This window comes from Doryrhamphus excisus, linkage group LG3, assembly GCF_037039965.1.
Source record: "Doryrhamphus excisus strain RoL-2023G ecotype Guam linkage group LG3, RoL_Dexc_Guam_v1.1, whole genome shotgun sequence".
Taxonomy (NCBI): domain Eukaryota; kingdom Metazoa; phylum Chordata; class Actinopteri; order Syngnathiformes; family Syngnathidae; genus Doryrhamphus; species Doryrhamphus excisus.
In genome coordinates this window covers 13,425,415-13,447,371 of record NC_136359.1, presented here as the reverse complement: position 1 = coordinate 13,447,371, position 21,957 = coordinate 13,425,415, and the positions used below count along the sequence as shown (strand labels likewise).

Below are 21,957 nucleotides of genomic sequence, written 5' to 3'. Positions count from 1 at the left end.
CTTCGGGACCTTGAAAAGTGACAGTGGTTGGACTAGCACCAAGGTGTGAGATGTAAAGCTCTTGATAGGATGTTCCAAGAGTGTCTTTTCTATTAACAGCTCAGTGGTGAAGGCAGAGGGAGGGTGAATAGTAGAAAGGATGGGTGTGTGTGACAGGGGAGGGACTATGCACTGATGCACAGCCCCACTATAGTGGCAGTGCTATCTCTCCCAGCCGTGCTGCATCCTGTCAACCGTCACTGGGAAGCGACTGGGACTCCTCCAGGGCTAACCGTCGGCGTGCTGGCTCATCAAGCACACACTGCCAAGGGCTCGGACTCACTTTGGTGACCTACTTCCAACAGAAGACTTTCCCGCCCTCTGCAAAGCTCTATTGGACTGGACTTGCAGCTCTGTGCTGAAAACGTGCATGCATGTTTTGGAGCAGAGGAGCGCCAAGCAGAGGAAAAGATACTTAAAAAGCATGAGAGGATTGTCTGGGCGAAAGAAGTAAGCTTAATGCCAAGCTGTGTACTTTTACATTTTACTAACACTGTTTTTCTTGAAACATACAATGTATGGTTAACTCTGGGTGGATGTTGTGGATGACAGAAAATGACATAAAATACAGTACAGTAACCATGCAAAGTAACAAAGTTGCCATTTTAATGTAGTAAAATAGTAAATATCATTGATGCTGCCGATAGTAGCCTTTGATAGTATCACCATCATGAGGCTGGACACACTATGTTTTTGTAAATTAAACAACCTCACACAGATAGCCTTTTGAGGATAAGACATAATTAGTGTAATGACAAGAGAGCTAAATTGCTTGGTGACACTTGAAAAACTTGCGTACCCCATGAACGTGACGTCCACTTCCGAGTGGTACAAAAAGCAGCTCCGAACTAAAAGCTTATTTTTAAAACAAAAAGTTTAGTAATTCTAGTTAGTCAACTAAATACATTTCACGAGGGAGTTTTTCACTGGCATTAGTTGGCGTAGCCTGTGCTAAGCTTTCAAAATGAAAACATTGAGGTTTTACAGAATAGTGATGATTCTTGCAGCAAAACGGGACCAAGTGCATATCCTGTCGACTCAGTATTGGGTGTCGGGAACCCTATTTGACACAGCACTCATTCAGATCATGTTTGTGTTGTCATGACATGAATTCTCATGTTGCTGCTGCACGTTAATTCTTTTTTACGATCGGTTTTGAAAGGTATTAGTTGTGGATCATCAATCAGAGCATCCCTAGTTAATAGTAGCACAGCTACATTCCTTTGTAGTTAAATGTAGATAATTGTGTTGTGTCGTGTAACAAGATAAACTTCGGCTTGTAGAAATGTTTGAACTTTGTGCAGTTTATTCTATGGGGTTCACGTTCCGTGTCATTGTCAACCATTAACGGTGTACATAGTGTAATGAAACGTGTTTTTCCAGGTCCTAGTTCAATATAGACATGCTAATAACACACAGTGGTTAATTTTAATTTTAATTCAGTTATTTCTAAGTGTTGCCTTCAACTTTTGCTTAAAGCCCATGGACTGATAAATTTAATTATTCACTCATTCATCCAGGGCTGCACTGCGACCAAGTGGTTAGCGCACAGGCCACACAGTTAGGAGACCCGAGTTCCACCCTCAGCCATCTCTATGTGGAGTTTGCATGTTCTCCCCATGCATGCGTGGGTTTTCTCCAGGTACTCCGGTTTCCTCCCACATTCCAAAAACATGCTAGGTTAATTGGTGACTCCAAATTGTCCATAGGTATGAATGTGAGTGTGAATGGTTGTTTGTCTATATGTGCCCTGTGATTGGCTGACGACAGTCCAGGGTGTACCCTGTCTCTTGCCTGAAGACAGTTGGGATAGGCTCCAGCACCTTTGCGACCCTCATGAGGATAAGCGGTAGAAAATGAACGAATAAACACATTCATCCATTTTATATAATACGTAGCAAATATCAACTTGAACTCACTATACTTACCAGAAGCAAAAATAGAATTATGTTTACACTTGATATTCTTACTATTTTCTGAATCCCTCTTCCATACAAACAATTTGAATGTTGTCTCTGACTCCACCAATTCTGACATTTGCAGTTAAGCTGCATAAATGCCACTGGTGGTTGCTTATCGAGCATGCAATTTGTCACATGAGAGGAAGGTGGCTCACTCTGCAAAATGGGTGCATGATGCAAAAATTCACCTGAATGCCATGCACAAGTGCATTTGCTGAACGCTGCATGTAATGCATGTTTAGACAAATAAAGCATTCTTTCTGCAATGTTTGTATGCATTTACATTTACATTACAAGCAGGCGTATGTGGGCAAAAAACACAACTTTTACATTATGTTGGGGGAACAGAAATATACATGCATGCTGTGTGTCAGTTTTATACTTTATAGACCTTGCATAACAAAAGCACTGCTGTTATCAGTCTATTGGTCGCCTCAGGGAGCATGCACATGATTTTAGATCAATGATCTTTGGTCCTTTTAACCCTTAAAATGCTTGGTAATTCAACATTCTAACCAGAGAAAGGGAATGTTTTAAACTTTTTTAAACTTTGTACCTTTTTTCTATATTTTTCCAGTTCAGCAACCAGTTCATGATGTACTCCACCTCTATGTAAATGCAAAGCCATTATTTTTAAGTAACGAAGAAAGATAATTCTGGCTTTCTTATTGTCACACATGCCATGCTAGTCCAATTTACCAAATACGGTTCTTCACCGTTCAACCAAAATACAAAATAAACTTTCCATTTGCACACTGATATTATGCCAAATGCACAGTACCTAATACTGTGACCAGTCAGTGTATTTATTCTTGTGAAGACATGTGAAAATAAGTGGAAGTGGCTTTGCAATACTGTGGATTTCTGATATATTGACAGTAATCCCTCTTAGAGGTTATGATTTGTCCTTCAGTAAAGCCACCAGACACCTGACCCATCTGGCACACTGGGGAGACTTTAAGAGAGGGTGAAATATATACTGTACATTGCATATTGCATATATTGCATTTTTAACAGAAGAACAGGCTCCTTTCGAGGGCTGCATACATAATGAGCCCTCATTATAAATGCATTAGGTGTGTCTTCTCTTTAGCAAAGGAAACGTATGCACACACGCACACGCACCTGTGTAACCTGATCACATGTTCTCCTTGAACAAACTACAGCTGAAACATTACAACAGCCCTTGTTAGAATGGTATTCTTTTTTATTTTCTAAAACAAGCAAACATTCTGGTAGTGACCTGCTATATATTCAGGTAATATCATGAAATACTTGCAAAAACACGTGGTTCATTAACGAATAAAGCTAACAAAGATCCACAAATAGAGATACTTTTCAAAAATAGCAAATGGTGTTTAAAAAATACAGACGCTTGTGCCCAAAAAGACATACGTACAAGCTAGAAATTAATTGCTAAGAGCTAGGGAGTGCACTAAACAACTAAAACATGACACAAGAAACATGACAGCTATAATATGCAGCAATCATTGAAGTAAATTCCTTGTTTCACTGTACTATATTATCACTATTGTTCCTATCATACACACATGGATTCTGCTTTGCAGCTTTAAAAGCACCTTGGCTTAGTGACAAACTTGGCTGAAACAAAACAATCTTTATAGAGCTAAATTCTCTTGTGGAGTCAGCACATCCACGTGACAGGCTCGATGTGGCCAGACATGTGTTTTTGTTTGGGGTGCGTGTGTGTGTGTGTGCGGTGTGTGTGTGCATGGGCCTGGAAATGAAAGGCATTGTGTTGTGTTTTTTAGGTCCTCCATGACGTGGTACAGGAAGTGAATACTGTGGAAGCGTCCACTGAGGCTTTCTCTCCGCTTGACTATGGAGCACGAATTGAGGATGGGCCTGTCAGTGTGGGCCATTGCCGCCATTATATGCAACTCTGCCGTGGGTGTGCTTATCCTCATCCTTTTCGTGGTCCTCTACAAGGCCTGCAAAGTGCCGTCAAAACACCCACAAGTGCCTGTTTTCACGCCAGAGATGGAAAAGAAGAAGACTGAGCAGAAGTATCTTCTAACAGCCTGATCATGACAAATGAAGCCACAATGCAACATTGGATGGTTTGGAAGTTGAAGGCCTTTTTGGCCTCTGTTGTCTTCCCTGTGTGCACATGACTCCAGGCCATCTCCTTTATGCAGCAGCTTTGTGTGCAAAGAGTTGAAGCAAGACCAAGAGCAACAACAAGCTGGCCGAATCCTCTTATCTCTGCTGTGCGTCTCTGGGACTGTCCATCTGTCAATCTGTTTGCTCTGCTCCACGCAAGGCGGACTATGATATCCTCCACTAATTTCGTGAGTGTCTAATGTGTGGAAACAACGAGCTGAAGTAGGCAATCTAAGCATGGCAGCGTTGGATCAGAGTCAGGTGAAGAGGAAAAAGTACAGAAGAATATACATCACTAATGATGTACACAGATTAGTTTGAGACTGCAATGCAGCGTTAAAGGTGGAAGTCTTTTGCAGCTGTTTCTCATTGTCCATCTCCTTTGTGATGAATTGCCGAAACAAGTAATATTGTGCCTTTCTTTTCTGAAGTTTATGTGGTATAAAGCAATAAGAATATTTTTGTGTATTAGTGAAGACATGCCCATCATAATTTACATACGTACATAAGACAAGACTTGAGTCATAACTTAATTAGTCCCACAAGGGGAAATTCCAGAAAAACAACCCCAAGAAGAAGCACTTAGTATAGTGGAATTCAAGCTGGTGCTTTTGTTTGGGTTATTGATATTGTTGGAAAATCTATGTAAACTTCAGCATTGTATAATGTTTAGCACTGAATTATTTTACCTGTGATGCACTCCAGAAAAATGGCCGCAACACATCTTACAAATATGGCTGTGCCCGTATTTGTTGCAATAAAAGCAATACAATGTTCTGCTGTTGTCCTTTTATAATAAACACATTGAATTTGTATGTCAAAATGTATGTATTGTTTAATGTTTACAGTAGGAGTAGAAGGTCAAAGTGTCGTCAGTGACATTCAAAAGATAGTCACCAGTTCAGTTAGTAAGAGATGGCTGTTTTATTGTAGCCTTTGCTTTTTTACTGCATCATAAAAAGTTGCAAGAGGTCCAGTGAGATACATTGTGGTCATGATGGTGCATTTGTGATTAAAGTATGATTTTAAACTGTTCTGACAAATATTACCTCTACTTCATCATAGTGTATGTGTCATTAAGAGTTGCTAATAGTTCAGTGCTGGCAATTTTAAAGTGCTGATGCATAATTATGGTTCAAGCAGCAGAAATGCCAATATTTAATCTGTTTTAGAGTGTAACTACTACTTCCTACACTTAATCAGCGTGAAGCATATAGACTTCGACTGTGACCCCACATCCTGTTGGGAATCAGCTCCAACGTGCTTGCTCATAGCTTTGTGAAAATATCTGACTTTCAAATGCTGTTTTAGTTTTTGACATTCCAGACATCATTTATTTCAATGGAGGTCGACAACCCCCTGCTATCCAGGCAGCTGTTCTGTAAAATCCATCATTGTCATCTGGTAAATGAAAATTCGACTCCTTAAAATCCATTTGATGTGCTTTACACTTTGCTTTACATTTCACACATCATCATTCATGCATCCATTGATTCATTCGTTTGCCACGGTTATGTGTCTTCAAAGACACAGGTGAGCAAGAGACCATCACAGGCAACTTTGGACAAGAGGTGGGGTACTGATTGGACAGACAAAAAAACATTTACACCAATGGGCAATTAAGGGTCTCCTATTAAAACAATGCACAAGACAAACAAGCAAACTCAACACAAAGAGGGTCCAGCTGAGAGTCAAACCCAGAATCACCTGGCTGTGAGGCAGACAGGCTAAGCACATACACATGTGTTGCTGCTGGTCTCCTACCTAAAAATGCTTGGGGCTTTAGATTTGGGGGGGAACCAAGACGACAAGCATTTGGTGACAGATGGGTCTCAAACCACAAATCCCCACATACTGGAAGTCCACCTGAGCAATGTGGGTAGCAACACAGAATCCTAACCACTAGATATTGTTCATATGTAGATCATATGGGAAAGTGGCGGAACATTACAAACTCTCTTGTGGTGATGCACAACAGTGGATCTCCACAAATTTGCAATTCAGAATTTGCAATACTACAAATTGTATTTTTCCCCATAAAAATAGACATTATCTCATTCATCATAAGTCACTTATAATTCATTGTGTAAATAAGGAATAAAGCATAACTAAATAAATACAACTTTTTTTTGTAAAAACACATTGCGAAACCAGTTGTTGGCATCGTGCTGCTATAGCAGCACTAGCTTCTACAGTCAACTTTCTTCAAATCCAGCCTCAAAACTAGCAGCGAGGTGAACACAATTTAATATTTGATTTAAGTCGTTATTATATATACAGTGTGGCAAGCAGTGTGGACTATGTGGATGCGGTTTGGAGAAACAGTTTTTCCTGACAGCTAGCTCGGACAACCCAGTGGCAAGGCCGCAAACCAACACTAGCCGCTTTAAGGGGAAATCCAGACAGCCCCACAACAGATGGAAGCGTGGTTGTAGCGCTAGCCTCACAACCAGGTAGACAAGGTGAGACCAGGGTTGGTCAATTAAAATTGAAACAAGGTCCAATTTTCTTCACAGCGAAGGTGTGAATCTCAATTTGTCACACAGTTCCTCTTTTTGTTTACCTTTGAGCAAGGTCTCTGCAGGAGAAGCACTCTTTCACAACTCTTCCGTCAGTTAAATATTTTTTTTGTTTTCCTCCAATATCCAAGCAAACAGTCATTGAAGAGAGATTGGGATGGTTATGGAGCGCAATCTAATCTAATCTAATCATTTTATGTTGATTTATTGGAAAGGTTTATCTGAAATTGGTGGAGAACATCAAGCTAACAGGATGTTTGGGAGGTAGTGGAGTGAGCTGGGTGTCAAAAACAGAAGTTTTTACGGGCATCTATTAATCGGAATGAATCTGCATTCACATGTGGTCTTGGAATAGTTAGGATTTACTGTATAAGTCCAATAATGACCATTTTGTTTTATTGTAAATGAAACTGAGCATTATCATCCGTCCAAAGGCACAATTTTTGTCACAGCTCTTGTAATGGCTCTGATTAGAGTGTACTGGTTTGCCAAATGAAGTGTCCAGTATAATAACAACTATCATATCACAGCAGATCTGCAGCTGTCGAATATTTATTTTTCCTACAGTCTTTCCAGTCCCTACTGAGCTCTTGCCCTCTCTTTGGCCTTCTGCACTGCCATGTCACTGGAGCGTTGCCAGACGTTTGCGATTTGGCTCAATGATCTGCTTCAAAGTGGCATGTGTGACTGTGAAGGTCAGTACATTTGGATTCACCCAGTATGGGGACCTCATCATCTGATCATTTTGTTTTTTTTTTTTAATCATATTGACAAACATATTGATTCCTCATGGCAAGGAAAAGAAAACATGCAGTTTATGATACTCATAAGAAATCGGAAGAAAATGATAAATAAGATCATCTCTTCATCCGCATGCTCCACTGCGCTGTAATCCCTCCACTGCAACGAGAGGTCTGAGCAGTCTGGATGATGTTTATAGCAAATTTGAGATCCGGCACTCGCCATTAGTCACTACTTTCTTACATCTCAAGAGCCTGCCCACACGGCGGTAGGGCAATTTCCGAGGGGCGTCCAGTGTGAGTTGAGATGGAAGCGTGTCAGTGAACTCACCACAGTGTTATGTAATCACTAGTAGAAATAGCACATAGAGATTACTAATAAACATAGGACACAGGGCGCGTAATCTGCAGTTCCATCTGTACTGTTGGGGGGTTGCATAACCCAAAGCAGCCTATAACATAATCACAAAAGAAATTTAGTTAGGAGTCAATCTATCTTTTGGCTATGCATGTGCAAGCTCACATTGTGTGTTCTAGTCTGTGTGTGTGAGAGAGATCACAGTGTGAATCTCTACACCTCGCCCTGAGGCTCATTTTGCAGAGTCTCTATAGAAAAGCACAGTGCAACGTGCATTGTTTTAGTTAATAACAAAGATGTGCTCTCAATGGCGCTTCCTGCCTATGAATAATTAATAACGCAACTGTAATCACATTTAATCACATCTTAAACCAGAACCCCTACAGAGTTGCCAGCAATCATCAGAGAAACACACAGTCATTTAAACTGATTTTAACAACACCTCACAGAGCAAAGTTATTAAAATTCTGCATCATTTTGTCTCACTGGCTGTTTAGTGTCAACTGGGTCTCAATGTGACTGTCAATGTAGTCACATTGTCGTCACAATGTAGTCAATGCTTTACATTATAGGAAAGGCATTCACCGAAGCTTATACTTGGTCCAGATATGTGTGTGTAAACCGAAAAACGAAAAAATTAAATAACTAAAAATGACCCAGTTGACCTAGCGAGATAATGGTTAGAAAAAGGTAGAATTATACTGCCGCTTACTGGATAAAATGTGAAACAGTACAAAAATGACTGTCAGTGGACTGTTTAGCTGCAGAGAGCATGGTGCTGCTGCCCTCTGCTGGTGATGAGAATGTGCAGAACATTGAATTACATCATGGACTAGCAGCAGCGATTGGAACCAAAAAAAATGTCAAAAGTCCATCATTTTAGAAATGGCTAAATTAACATGATGCATTTTGATTCATCTCATGTCGTTCAAAAATGTATTGAAAAAGTGCTGACAATATGTCAGATTGTGAGCTCTCCTGCATACAGCAATCTTTAGATTTGGGTTTTAGGTCTGGGTTCTTGCACATATATTCTTTTTTGTATGTTTTTTTCATCTGTTCCTAAATTCCACCATGCGCTTGACTGTCACTCTTGTCACTGACAGTCAATAGTTCAAAACTATTACTAGTTATTAAATTACTACGCCTCTTTGGAAAGAATATACAGTACATTGGTAAGTGCACACTATTAATTTTTAGTGCTGGGTGACTGAGCATCTGGCTTTTCATCTCTGGAATGGAATATTGTTATTATTATTATTATTAAATAGCTTATATTCATTGATTCTCAAACTGTGCCACAACTGATGGGACTGGGGCTCTATCTACTGGTACAGTACTGGTAATACTGGTATCGGAGCAACAGTATTAGACATATAAATATTAAATAATTGTAACACTAACTTATTAACCAAATGTTTGGTGGAATTGAATTCAAATCTAAATTGTCTTTGCTGAAATATTAAATGTTTTACCCCATTTGTTTTTGCTCGTTATATTAAGCGGTAGTTTGCATGTTCTCCCTGTGCATGCGTGGGTTTTCTCCGGGTACTCCGGTTTCCTCCCACATTCCAAAAACATGCTAGGTTAATTGGCGACTCCAAATTGTCCATAGGTATGAATGCAAGTGTGAATGGTTGTTTGTCTATATGTGCCCTGTGATTGGCTGGCCACCAGTCCAGGGTGTACCCCGCCTCTCGCCCGAAGACAGCTGGGATAGGCTGCAACACCCCTCGCGACCCTTGTGAGGAAAAAGCGGTAGAAGGTGAATGAATATTAAGCGGTTGTTGCGCACATAACTACTACCTTTTTCCGTGGACCTTCGTAGGCGTGTTTGGCTTAGTTTAGGCAGTGGATGGCGCTCTGCGGTTGTGCTGTCTCAATAGGCTTAGTGTATGCACTAAGGACCAACAACCATTGCACTTATGCCCTTTTACTTGGTCTAATTGGGAGTTAGCGTTTGATTTAAAGGTTGTTTTGTGTTGTTAGGGTTTTGCTTTTGTTGGTATTGGTTTGCTGTGTTTTGTTGTGTTTTTATTTTCACCCCCCCCCCCTCCCCCAAATTAGGGCCAAGAGTGTTTAGTGTCTTAATATGTCTATTTTTATCTTTAGTCGCTAATAAAATCACTGCATTTTAAATTTCTTGGTTGTAAAATAAAGGTTGAGTGTATTTGCCAACTTCTACGGCCAGGTCTTTTGTATTTGTTTGCCAGATTTTCATGTAAACTATGTCATAGGAGGCTGCACGGCGATCGAGTGGTTAGCACACAGACCTCACAGCTAGGAGACCAGTGTTCAATTCCACCCTCAGCCATCTCTGTGTGGAGTTTGCATGTTCTCCCCATGCATGCGTGGGTTTTCTCCAGGTACTCCGGTTTTCTCCCACATTCCAAAAACATGCTATGGAATTGTCTATAGGTATGAATGTGAGTGTGAATGGTCGTTTGTCTATATGTGCCCTGTGATTGGCTGGTGACCAGTCCAGGGTGTACCCTGCCTCTCGGGAACAGCTGGGATAGGCTCCAGCACCCCCGCGACCCTCATGAGGATAAGCGGTAGAAAATGAACGAACTATGTAATAGGTCACCCTCTGAGGGACTCGCAGACCAGTAGGCTTTTAGTCCCGCCCTCGCTGGCTAGCCTCACATCGTGCAGGCTACAGGATCACTGCAGAGACATAAAAGTTAACTAGTTAAGGTCTCCAGTTTACTTACTCTAAAGTGAAAGGACACCCATTAGTTGTGGACTCCTACAGAGCAGCTACGCACGATAAACAGCACAGAAATATTTCTAGATCTTCCAGAATCTGCACCTATTCCAGCTGTATTTCCTTGGCTTTCCAAAGCAACTAATTTATTCCACCCATGGCCCCCACCGGACACACCCACTCACTGTGATTGGTCACTGGTATGATAACTCAATGCAGAAAAATAAGAAGCAATATATTTAAAAAATAAAGTAACATTGCTGTAAGACTGAACTCAAACCCGAAACCAGTGAAATGCAGAAAAATGGAGTACAGTAAAGAGTACAACCGTATTGAATAATGAAATTCCACGTTGAGTATGACAAATTCATACATGTTGGTAGATCTGCACTAATATTGAAAGTCCTCCCTGGCTCTCACACCGCACCCTGACAGTTACAGTAACTGCCCCCACACTCCCATCCACCCTATCCCCACAGGGGAACTGGTCTAAAGGTATAGGGTCAGCCTGAAAACGCAAAGGACAGTTTGATCCCAGGCTATGGGAGTGGTCGAGTGGTTACCGCGCAGACCTTACAGTTAGGATTCCAGGGTTCAATTCCACCCTCAGCCATCTCTGTGTGGAGTTTGCATGTTCTCCCCGTGCATACGTTGGTTTTCTCCGGGTACTCCGGTTTCTCCCACATTCCAAAAACATGCTAGGTTAATTGGTGACTCCAAATTGTCCATAGGTATGAATGTGAGTGTGAATGGTTGTTTGTCTATATGTGCCCTGTGATTGGCTGGCGACCAGTCCAGGGTGTACCCCGCCTCTCGGCCAAAGACAGCTGGGATAGGCTCCAGCACCCCCGCGACCCTCGTGAGGAAAAAGCGGTAGAAAATGATGTTTTGGTCTAAAAACAAACTCATTTGGTTCCAGTGTATTACACCAACTCATGCATCTAACTAAATTCCGGCTAGAGTCAACCAGCATAGCTGTAAGTGTGATTTTTTTCAGTGGGTGCTGTTTAAAGTGTTGACAGAAATACTTATACTACTTTTTTCCCCCATAGAATCCTCAGAAAGTAATTTATGTATTCTTCTTTTATAAATAGAGTATGTTGACATTTATACCCACTATACGCTAGGGAGCACCACCCGTAAAGAACCTCTGTTGGGTCAACCCCATCCGGAAGTGGGTGGTGGTACTGCACGGTGGAGTCGTCATCGTCAGCCCAGTGGTCACATCGCCGTCGACATACAGTTCCATCTGGGATGACGCTCGCCGCTGTTGGAGCGAGCTTATTTTACGTCTGATTCAGGTCCCAGGGACATCTGGAAACGCCTTCTATAGTGGACTTGAATTCATATTGTCAGTTTAAAGGAGGATGATGGAGGAGATCGACAGATTCCAAGTGCCCAATGCTGTGCAGGAGGCGGAGATGCAGCCGCTGGTACGAACATTTTGTTGTTTTTTATAACCACTTACAATGTAGATGTTATGTTGTTGTTTTTTTTAAACGAACACACATCAGTGGTCTGATGTGGCCGGTTTCGAGAAATCTCGCTATGCTATATATCCGCATATGTGCTGCACGCTATATATTATAGCGTTAAAATGTAAAATAGATTAGAATTGATGTTGGGTATATACTATTGATATGCGTACATGCTGCGGATGGCGAGCAACATCCGTCACGTTCCAGCCCCAAGCAGCGACATCCTCAGCATCCACGCAGCAAGATGCTAACGACGATGTTGGTCAACAGATTATACAAGACGCCTTCGTGAATTTATGATTTTGAAATACATTACTAGACAATTAAATGAGTATTGAGTATGCTGCTGTGCTCCATGGCCTATAGTAGGGCTTTCTATGGACTACTGCAGGCTACAGGGCGGCTGATAGTAGACACGCTGTCTGAAACCAGAGTACAGTGAGCCAATTTCTGCCCCTCAGGGTTCAATTTACTGTAATATGGGGCTAATCATTGGACTTTGGGGTAACTAGTCATACATTTTCCAGGTTCAAAGATATACTGTATGTTCTTCGCTTGAGGTAAAAAAAGCAGTATACATACACCCATCACTCACATCCACATTTCCCATTGGGGCTCCTTATATGGTCTCAGGTATTCATTTAATGTTTCAAAGTCATTCATGTGATGGTGAAAAACTGTTCTGCATCACATTAACTGTAACTATGTTTGAATCTGCCAATGGAGCTACATGGGCGGACCAAAATATTAAAATGAATTATACTTCAGACCTCTGAAGTATATGTTGGGGAAAAAAAGATTGTATAATTGTTAAAGATTGTTAAATTAATACCTCGCCAACATAGTCAATACAACAGCTTAACTCTATCAGGGTTTTTCAAAAATATTGTCATGAATAAAAGATATTCTTGTTTTTCCGCCATATTAGTTAATAAAAGACAAAAATTGGTAAATTAACTAAAATAGAAATACAAGGCATTCACAGATGGTCATTTGGTGTGAGTAAAGTTATTGTAATGTTCGGTTAACCCCTGATTTGGCCGCCGGAACAACAGACTTTTATTGCACACTTCAATTATATGACAACAGACACAATGCTCCCGCATAAAAACACAGGCCAGGCTTTCCTAATCACAGCAAGTTGGAACTCAACTCTGTACTCCCAATGTCACTTCCTGTTTGCCATTCACTCCCCCCAGGGAACACATTTGTCAACATACATGAGTAGGAGTCTTATTCATGTCCTATACATGGCTATTTACGGTTAATATGCCTACTATGTTGGGTAATATGAGTGTAAAGGTGACTATAGGGTGTTATTTAAGGTCTAGCTGGCTCTAATGTTAAAAACTGAAAACAGGTTTGCTATGCTCTTACTACGAAAATATTCCATTTATAAATCAGGAATCCTATTTAGTGGAAATTCACATATCATGGTCATGTATGTAACCAATTAACTGCAATAAATGAGGGATTATGACAGGATGTACTGTACATTTTAGCGAGGCATTGTCACGATGCGATCATTACTAATAAATGCATCACTAATAGAATCCATACTTACCTTTAACGTGGAATCCTGGCATGTTGCACGTGCTCACCATCAAACATAAAACCAAAAAAAGGCCAGTAAAATAACAGGATCCCTCAAAACCCCCTCACAGATCTCTACACCCAGGTAGCGCCCATCATTCAGGACCCCAGAGACCCCCGGTACCAATAATTGTAGCTGCTACCACCTGGTCCTGCTTGCCCGAAATAACATTAAACTAATCTTCCATGTCCACTGCAAATACCTTATTAAACAAACTGAAATTAAACACTGTTGTATTCACATTTGAATTCAAATAGACTGAAAACTAGGGATGATCTGATCAGGATTGCCAATACCAATACTTATCATCCATGAGTGAGACTGGCTGATATCAATCACATGGTTTAACATGGATTCACATTTTTCAATTTATTTATGATGGTATTGGATAACGGCACCGTTAGACAATTCCAAGGGCCCCTGGCAAATACGGGCTGATTATGACATAACCAGATTGGCCCACCGATAAATCGGCCGGGCTCTATTGGACTCTTCTACGAATGACAGCAGCTACTCGTGTGCAGCACTCTCTTCCTCTATTCGTAAGATGAATTGAGTTGCATGTAAACTGGGACTTCATATAGAAATGTAAAAATGGAGAAACAAATATTTGGGGAATCAGACTACTGTATTTAAACATACTGACTGTTGTATCATTTACATGCCATTGTTGTATAATTTGTTTGTATCTCATATCGTTCAGTCCTATAAGTTTTCATTTGCGTATAAGACCTGTTGAAGATTGTTCTACTATATCCTTACGTGTCTCTAGGACCCGGCCTCCTCCACGGCGTCAGAGGCTGATTCGGACACCAGAGAGGGGGAACAGGTCACAATTAACTACAAGCCATCCCCCCTGCAGATGAAAATCGGTAGGAATTGACATTTTTCAGGCAGCTGTCAATGTTGCAATAGGCAGACACAACTACAGTAGTATAGAGGTTTTAGAAAGACATGTTGTAATCTATGTGTTGTGTGGCTATGCTAAACAAAACGCTAGTTGCCTGACTAGGACAGAAAGACAGAAAGTCCCACACACGAAATACATGGTTGTTCTGAATGCTGCAGTGGGGCAGAGTTGATCGGCGCAGGGCATCAGCGTTTTAAAGCAAGTATGGTCCGATATCGATACCATGCTTTTTCACTGATATCAGCCAAAGTAGCTGTTTTTTTAAGTTCATTAGGCATTTTAACAAGATAGATTCAGCACTATCAATGTGCAGCTCATACAGATGATGTTTAGGGGTTCGTAAATTTATAGTCACAGTAAATTAAGAGTCCTTTCAGGACCCTGGACAGAGTCCAATACTGCGCTGACTTGTCTTTTTTTTCCCCCACTCACACTTACAATGTATTAAGTCCAAGCTGATGTAAAGTATGTCTCCATATTGGAGCATCAATCCTGCAGTGTCACCAGTATACAATACGAATTACAGCTCATTGTTAATTGCATTCAGTCTAAAGAATGTCAGCACCATCATCAAATGTTCTTTGTGAAACAATTATTCAGTGATCTGATAAAACAAAAGGTAGAAAATGAATGAATGAATGAAGTTGAAGATATGTTTTTACAACAATTCACATTCACACAGAGCTGCGAAAGCATCCAAAGACAATCCTTGCATACCACGCCTGTATCATCTGCATTTTATTGACCACAATATTCTATTCTGTGTATATTTGGATTGCGATTTTGAGATATGCAAAGATAACGTGCGCTGGCAGGACAGCGAATAAGAATACAGTATACGCCTTCACTCCCAGGTCAAATGACAGTCTGTTAATATACAGAAAAGATCAAATGCAGAGTCACCTCCAACTGGCAATAAGAAGGAAACTTAATTCCCTTCCCTCATTATCCTCCTTTTCGATGTGTGCTTGTTTTAATTATGCTAACCTCATTTGTCTGTCAGTAGTTACACAACAGCATACAACAAATGTGCAGTGCATATGTGACATGTGATCAAGAACAATGGCCTTCGCTACTTGGCATTTGTTGTCTGTTGAAACGAATAAGTTTGTGTCTGTTGTGCAGAGAAACAAAGAGAGCTGGCCAGGAAGGGCTCGTTGAAGAACAGCAACACCGTCGGCAGTCCGGTCAATCAGCAGCCCAAGAAGAACAACGTCATGGCCAGAACACGGTGACTCAAAAAGTTCTCAATGTGTTTTATTTTAATTTTAAGTACTATACTAAAAGTTGCGTACCAATTATCCTATACTGAGTAAAATGAGCATCATCGCAAAGATTCAGTGTGTGCACTTAAACTGCCACAAACAACACACAAATAACTGACATGTTACAATGCAAATGCAATACAGTGGAGCATCTCAGGTTGAACACAAAATAACACACCTCCAGTTTGACCATGCAGTAGCGTACATTTCTCATGATGGACATAGAAATCTCTTTGGTAATGGAAGTCCTTAGCACCCAACAGAGATAACCCAGCGGTTGGGTCAAAAAAAGCAACCCAGCATTTCTAAGAGTGTATGTCAGACAGGCATCGTGAACTGTAGCTATGTCCTGTTGAAAAAGCCAATAATTCCCACGGAGACGAGGGCCCCCACAACATCTCCACATAACCATTTGCCGTTTGACGCCCCTGCACAACCTGAAGCTCCATTGTTCTATTCAGGAAAAGTATCTTGGATCACAACTGTCCCATGTGGAAAACATCTCAGGTGGAATCTCCTTGTCATGCAGTAAATGTTGGAAGACATCAGGACCATTGCAATTACATTTAAGAGAATAAAACTGTTGCACCTTAAAATGTTCTATGTTTAACAGAATTTTTTTGGCATTGAAGAAGACATGGCCTTTGAAGATGTTTTCTGTTCTTAAAACCCCCTGTCATAGATGCCAGACAATGGGTATTGGACGGCACATGGCACCAGTAACAATCTTCATTTAGGCCAAGAATTGGCCCGTGTCTTGACGGACAGCCAATCAGATCCTTTGGTTCTGATGCCATTTTTTTGGGTCTACTACCTGACTTTTTTGTTCCTTAACACAATCTTTTGAAAATTTTCTTACGACCGTCTTCCTGCATACAACTTCAGCACCAATGGCGCACTGGCGCTTATTTATGCAGCTAAACAATCTGACCATATTGAAAGAGAAAAGGGCTTTTGTCTTTGCCGTCAAGAGATCATGACAGTGTGAATATTTGACTGAAAATTACATTGAATCCACATTTTTGCCAATATTCTGGCTTTTAAAGGCTGCATTATTAAACTTTTGAACAGTTTATTTTACTGTAATAAATTGTACACTCAACATTATTTTGTCTCACTCCCGTTTCTTCTTTTTGCATTTTGAAGCGCTACATAGAACCTACAAGTCAAGAGAGAGCAACTTGTGTAAAACATTGAAATAGTCACAGTTTAGTTGCAACAGTATGTACATTTAAGTATGCAACATAATTAAATTAACTCCAGCAGTATACACTTTCTATATATAATTCAAACTGTTACATCCTGCAGCTGTGCCAATCTCTGTGTACAGACAGAATAAGGAGAATCAGAGTTGCTTGTTTGTGTAAGAACAGCTTGTATGAGAACAGAGACATGTTTCCTTGGGCTTAAATCACATCCATTATCTTGGCCTGTCACATGGGCTCTTTAGAGGAAGGGTTTTCATTGATTGAAGGAAGATACTCCCTAGTCTGGCTGCTCTCTTTTTCATCGTCTTTGCCAGTAGCCTTCTTGTTAGCATGTCCTTTGTTCGCATTTCCCCTGCTTTCATTTTCTGTTCCACCCACTCTCTCCTCAAATGCCCCCCACTCTGTCACTCACACTATTGTCTCCTCTTCTTCCTCACAGATTGGTAGTGCCCAATAAAGGCTATTCCTCGTTAGACCAGAGTCCAGATGAAAAGCCCTTGGTTGCTTTAGACACAGACAGGTATGATCCGTGTCCACCTCTGTCCATAACCTCTCTTGCAAAATCCTTATTTGTATTGCTGTTCTACAGTGATGACGACTTTGACATGTCAAGATACTCGTCGTCAGGCTACTCCTCTGCTGAGGTGAGTTTCTGTCTTGCAACTAGAGTCTATCAGCATCTTAATGCCACCAGAAATGATTAGCTGACATTCAGTAAATCGTTTGGAATCTAATTTAGTCATTCAGTATTACATAATAGCAGGCTGCAAGCAAGGCATGCACCATGGAAACAAAATGATTGCACTGTAGTTCAGGGAAAGAGGGTGTTCATCTTGATAGACCTGACTGTTAATGCATGAAATTGCCGTAACAAAATAACATGGGATTTTGACACAAAAAGATCAGAGCATGCTGGGCTGGCCATTATTGTAAATTCATAAGTTAATAACTCAAGCAAATAAAACAAAAGATGACCAGTTTACTCCTCATAAATCCATCCTTGTATTGTCTCTAACATCGGGCTGGGGGGGCAGCTACTCAAAAGGTAACAATGCTCAATTTGGATTGACAATGTCAGAGATGATAGACACTACATCATCGTCCTTTGGTACAATCACTTTCTTCCGCCTCTCTCATAGCAAATCAACCAAGATCTCAACATCCAGCTGCTGAAGGACGGTTACCGTTTGGATGAGATACCGGATGATGAGGATCTGGATCTGATCCCGCCCAAATCAGTCAACCCCACCTGCATGTGCTGCCAGGCAACCCCCTCCTCTACCACGTGTCAAGTCCAGTAACCCTGCCCTGTTGTAACCCTTCCCCTCCTTTCTCCACAAAGCGTAACCCTGATATTCATCTGCTGAGTTTGCATTGCTGTCAAGTAGGGTTGGGTATCGTTTACATATTATGGTATTTAAGAAAAGGAAAACATACAAATTATGTCACATTTTTAAAGATATGTGGCATGCAAGTTGAGCAGAATAGTCATTTGAACACTTTAATATAAATAAAATTACTAGGGGTGCACGATAATTACTGGACAGATAATATGAGGAATTATAACATCATATTAATAAATCAGATAACATTAAAAAATAGCTCTGATAACTAAAAAAAGAAGATAAAACTCTAGTTGCTCTAGGTGGGTTAGAGTGAGCAAATCAAGTGCACGTTCTGCATACGGCCTGTCGTAACTTCCCCTCAGCTCATTTGTAAATAAACATGGCGTCAATCATGTGGGACTTCTCACTGTTTCAATGACATTTCGCCAAAATGCTCTGCAAAGCTTCAACACATCAAACCTGATCAGCCACCTGAAACGCCAGCATCACTAAGACATAAATGGGCCAGGTGCTTGTTCCTATCGCTGTGGCATTTGAAAAATGTAAAAGGTTGCTGAACGTACCAGCTTTTGGCAGATAGTAAAGACCTGGCACTTATTTTTTTTATGTGTTTCTAATACTAAAAAAAAAAAAATCGACAACAAATCAGATAACATTAAAAAAAATAGCTCCTTTAGCGAAAAAAAAAAAAAGATAAAACTTTAGTTGCTCGACAGGTAAATTTTGCAAAATCCAAATTTGAGTCATTCTTACCTCCAAGTGTGCACAAACTACAGTTCAATCTAAATTCATTCATTCATTCATTCATTTTCTACTGCTTATCCTCACGAGGGCTGCTGGTGCTGGAGCCTATCCCAGCTGTCTTTGGGTGAGAGGCGGGGTACACCCTGGACTGGTCACCAACCAATCACAGGGCACATATAGACAAACAACCATTCACACTCACATTCATACCTATGGACAATTTGGAGTCACCAATTAACCTAGCATGTTTTTGGAATGTGGGAGGAAACCGGAATACCCGGAGAAAACACGAAAACTCCACACAGAAATGGCCGAGGGTGGGATTGAACTCTGGTCTCCTGGCTGTGAGGTGTGCGCGCTAACCACGCGGCAGCCTTCAATCTAAATTGAAAAAATCTATTAAAAAAATCTATAAAATGTTGGTTATCTGTATCAGTCTTGAGAAGCACCAAGTTATTAGTATCAGAAAAGAAATATCGTGCATCCCTAAATATTGTTTTTAATATTACAGTATTATATATTAATTGAGCAGAATTAAGTCATTACGAGACATTGCACAACATCACAATATCAAGCATTTGTTGCAGGTGGCATCAAGCGTAACACCAACAAGACAGTTGAATTGGCAGTAACTATACCTCATTTTAGTGGCAGGAAATTTACCACTGAAATGAGGCACCATTATCTACTTAGTTTCCAGTCTGGTTATTTCGATTTACATCGGCACCAGTACCATTCTGGTACCAAATTTCGGTACCCATCCCTACTGTCAAAAGTGTCAGCAGTGAGGCCCTGGTAGAGAATATAGTACTGTCTAATATCTGTGATGATGGGAATGACAAATCCATAAGTTACACGACGGTTTTGCTTAAAACTACAGTACGTGTAGAAATACATGAAAATAGTCATATATATTTGAATGATGGTGGTTTCCTCCTATGGTAGGACACGTACTTTGACTGAACACAATGTAAAAAGGACGATATTTGCTGACTCTGCTGCTCTGCTTACCTAAAATCTGGTTTACATTTTTAACTTGTGTTGTTTTTTTTACATTTTTAGTTTAACCTGTTTGTTGTGTCTGAGAGAGGCAAAACACTGCAGTCTTGGCGTTCCAAGTGCTGTTGATACTGTACTGTACAAGGATGTGATGTAGCACAGGCCAGGTTGCACTCACCCACTATTCTCGCACCTGTTTTGTCCCCACTGACTTTGAAAGTTTCATGAAAGAGAAGGATTAAATGTGATAACATGGACAAATGGTCACTGGTCTAGCTATGTGAAAAGGGAAGTTAAAAATTACAATTTGCACATTTGATTTCTACCCTTTCTAGCATGTTGTGGCTCTGTGTTGTTTTATTTTAATTTTCTATTTATTCTCACCATTTTAGGCCTTTTCTTGCACAGTAACACTGATTTGCCAGAGATAAACTATTTAAACAAGGGATATTGTCAATAGAATTGAGACCAAAGGACCAGGACGAAGTCTTTTGTGTCATTTTAACCTTTAAAGGTTTGTTATTATATATTTTATAGCACCCCTCACCGGTCTGAAACACAGGAAGGATTTGGCTCCTGTTTTTGCACACACATTATGCATGCACAAAAACCTACTAAGTGAATAGTTGATGGGGAACAGATGGATTTGGAGCTCAATTTTCTGCCCTAGCTCCCAAATTAACTGATCATTTGCAGTTAGCGTTGCCTTAAGTAGAGACAAGTTAACAGGTTGTGTTCTTTATTGCCATAATGATGGGCATAACTAACTTGAAATTATTTTATTTTGACCTAAAAAAATGTTTTGGTTTTGTTTTTCAATTAATCATGTTTGTACTGTAAACACATGCATTAAGGTATTTAACATTGTTATTGTTATGTGCGGTGTATGAAAACATTAAATAAACACACAAGCTAATGGAAAAAGGTTTGTCACTGTCCTTGCATTGCAAAATGAGGCAATTCAACGCACACATCTTCACCAATCCTCTTACGTACCAAGAGCATGCCGTCTATGGAACTCGCTGCCAGCTCACACCTTTCCCACCTTACCAAATATGGATATATTCAAGAAAAATATTAATCAGCATTTAGTTGCTATTTTGACTTAAAATAATAAGTATTATTTCGGTCCTTAAATGGAAATTAACTTTAGCTTAGTGGACCGCTTTTCATCAATTCTCTGATGGCAACACCAGGTCCCATAGTTATTGTAAAAAGAAGATACTTACCATGCAATCATCCATCCCTCCATCCATCTTCCATTTATCCAAGATTTGGTCACAGGGGCAGCAGCCTAAGCAGGGAGGCCCCGACTTCCCTCTCTCTGGCTACTCAGTCCAGCTCCTCCCAGCAGATCCCGAAGCATTCCCAGGCTACTTGAGAGACAGTCACTTTGATGAGTCTTCCCTGAGGCCCCCTACCGGTTCGGCCTCCAGGGAGGCGTCCGGGAGGCATCTTGACCAAATGCCCTAGCCACCTGACATGGCTTCTCTCAATGTGGAGAAGCAGCGGTTCTACAAGTTTCTCCCTAATGACAATGCTTCTAAGGGGGAGACAGCATAAAGCTGTCGTTACAATCATGAAAACCGAGAATGTCCTTAGGATCACATTCTATGCCAGTGGTTCCTGTAAGACTTTAGTTTGGAAAATGGCCTCTTACTAGCCCAGGATAGCCAAAGCCTCTAAAAGGTACACCAGACGATGGGGTTGAGAGCTCTTCAGGTTTATGTTACAAGACAATCCAGCTGCATTTCCCCCAGCGCACACACAACAGGTCTTCCAACAATTCACCCATTTTATCAGCGAAAGTCCAACCATAATTCTCCAATGAGAGGGTGAGGCAATATCTATAAAAGGTACCATATTTACATTTTCAACACCCTTCCTTTATATTACAAAAGCATTTCAACATTACAACATTTAGGTTTTAATTTCTGGATATATTTTAACCCGTATGTTACATTT

General features: G+C 40.6%; 1 protein-coding gene across 1 annotated transcript; it reads left to right on the top strand.

Moving 5' to 3' along the window:
• The first annotated feature begins 11,616 nt into the window (after positions 1-11,616).
• On the top strand, positions 11,617-20,904 carry fam219ab (family with sequence similarity 219 member Ab). Its single transcript, XM_058071415.2, has 6 exons — positions 11,617-11,881; positions 14,293-14,392; positions 15,556-15,661; positions 17,343-17,423; positions 17,493-17,547; positions 18,043-20,904. The coding sequence occupies exons 1-6, from the start codon at positions 11,816-11,818 to the stop codon at positions 18,202-18,204; spliced, it is 570 nt and encodes a 189-aa protein (XP_057927398.1). The 5' UTR covers positions 11,617-11,815; the 3' UTR covers positions 18,205-20,904.
• Positions 20,905-21,957: the final 1,053 nt, after the last annotated feature.

What these genes read in the sequence shown, in the direction of transcription:
- fam219ab (XM_058071415.2), top strand. Translation starts at nt 11,816, where the DNA reads ATGATGGAGGAGATCGACAGATTCCAAGTGCCCAATGCTGTGCAGGAG. An exon ending in AGGCGGAGATGCAGCCGCTG is followed by an intron (nt 11,882 to 14,292) that starts GTACGAACATTT and finishes ACGTGTCTCTAG; the next exon opens with GACCCGGCCTCCTCCACGGC. An exon ending in CAGGCTACTCCTCTGCTGAG is followed by an intron (nt 17,548 to 18,042) that starts GTGAGTTTCTGT and finishes CCTCTCTCATAG; the next exon opens with CAAATCAACCAAGATCTCAA.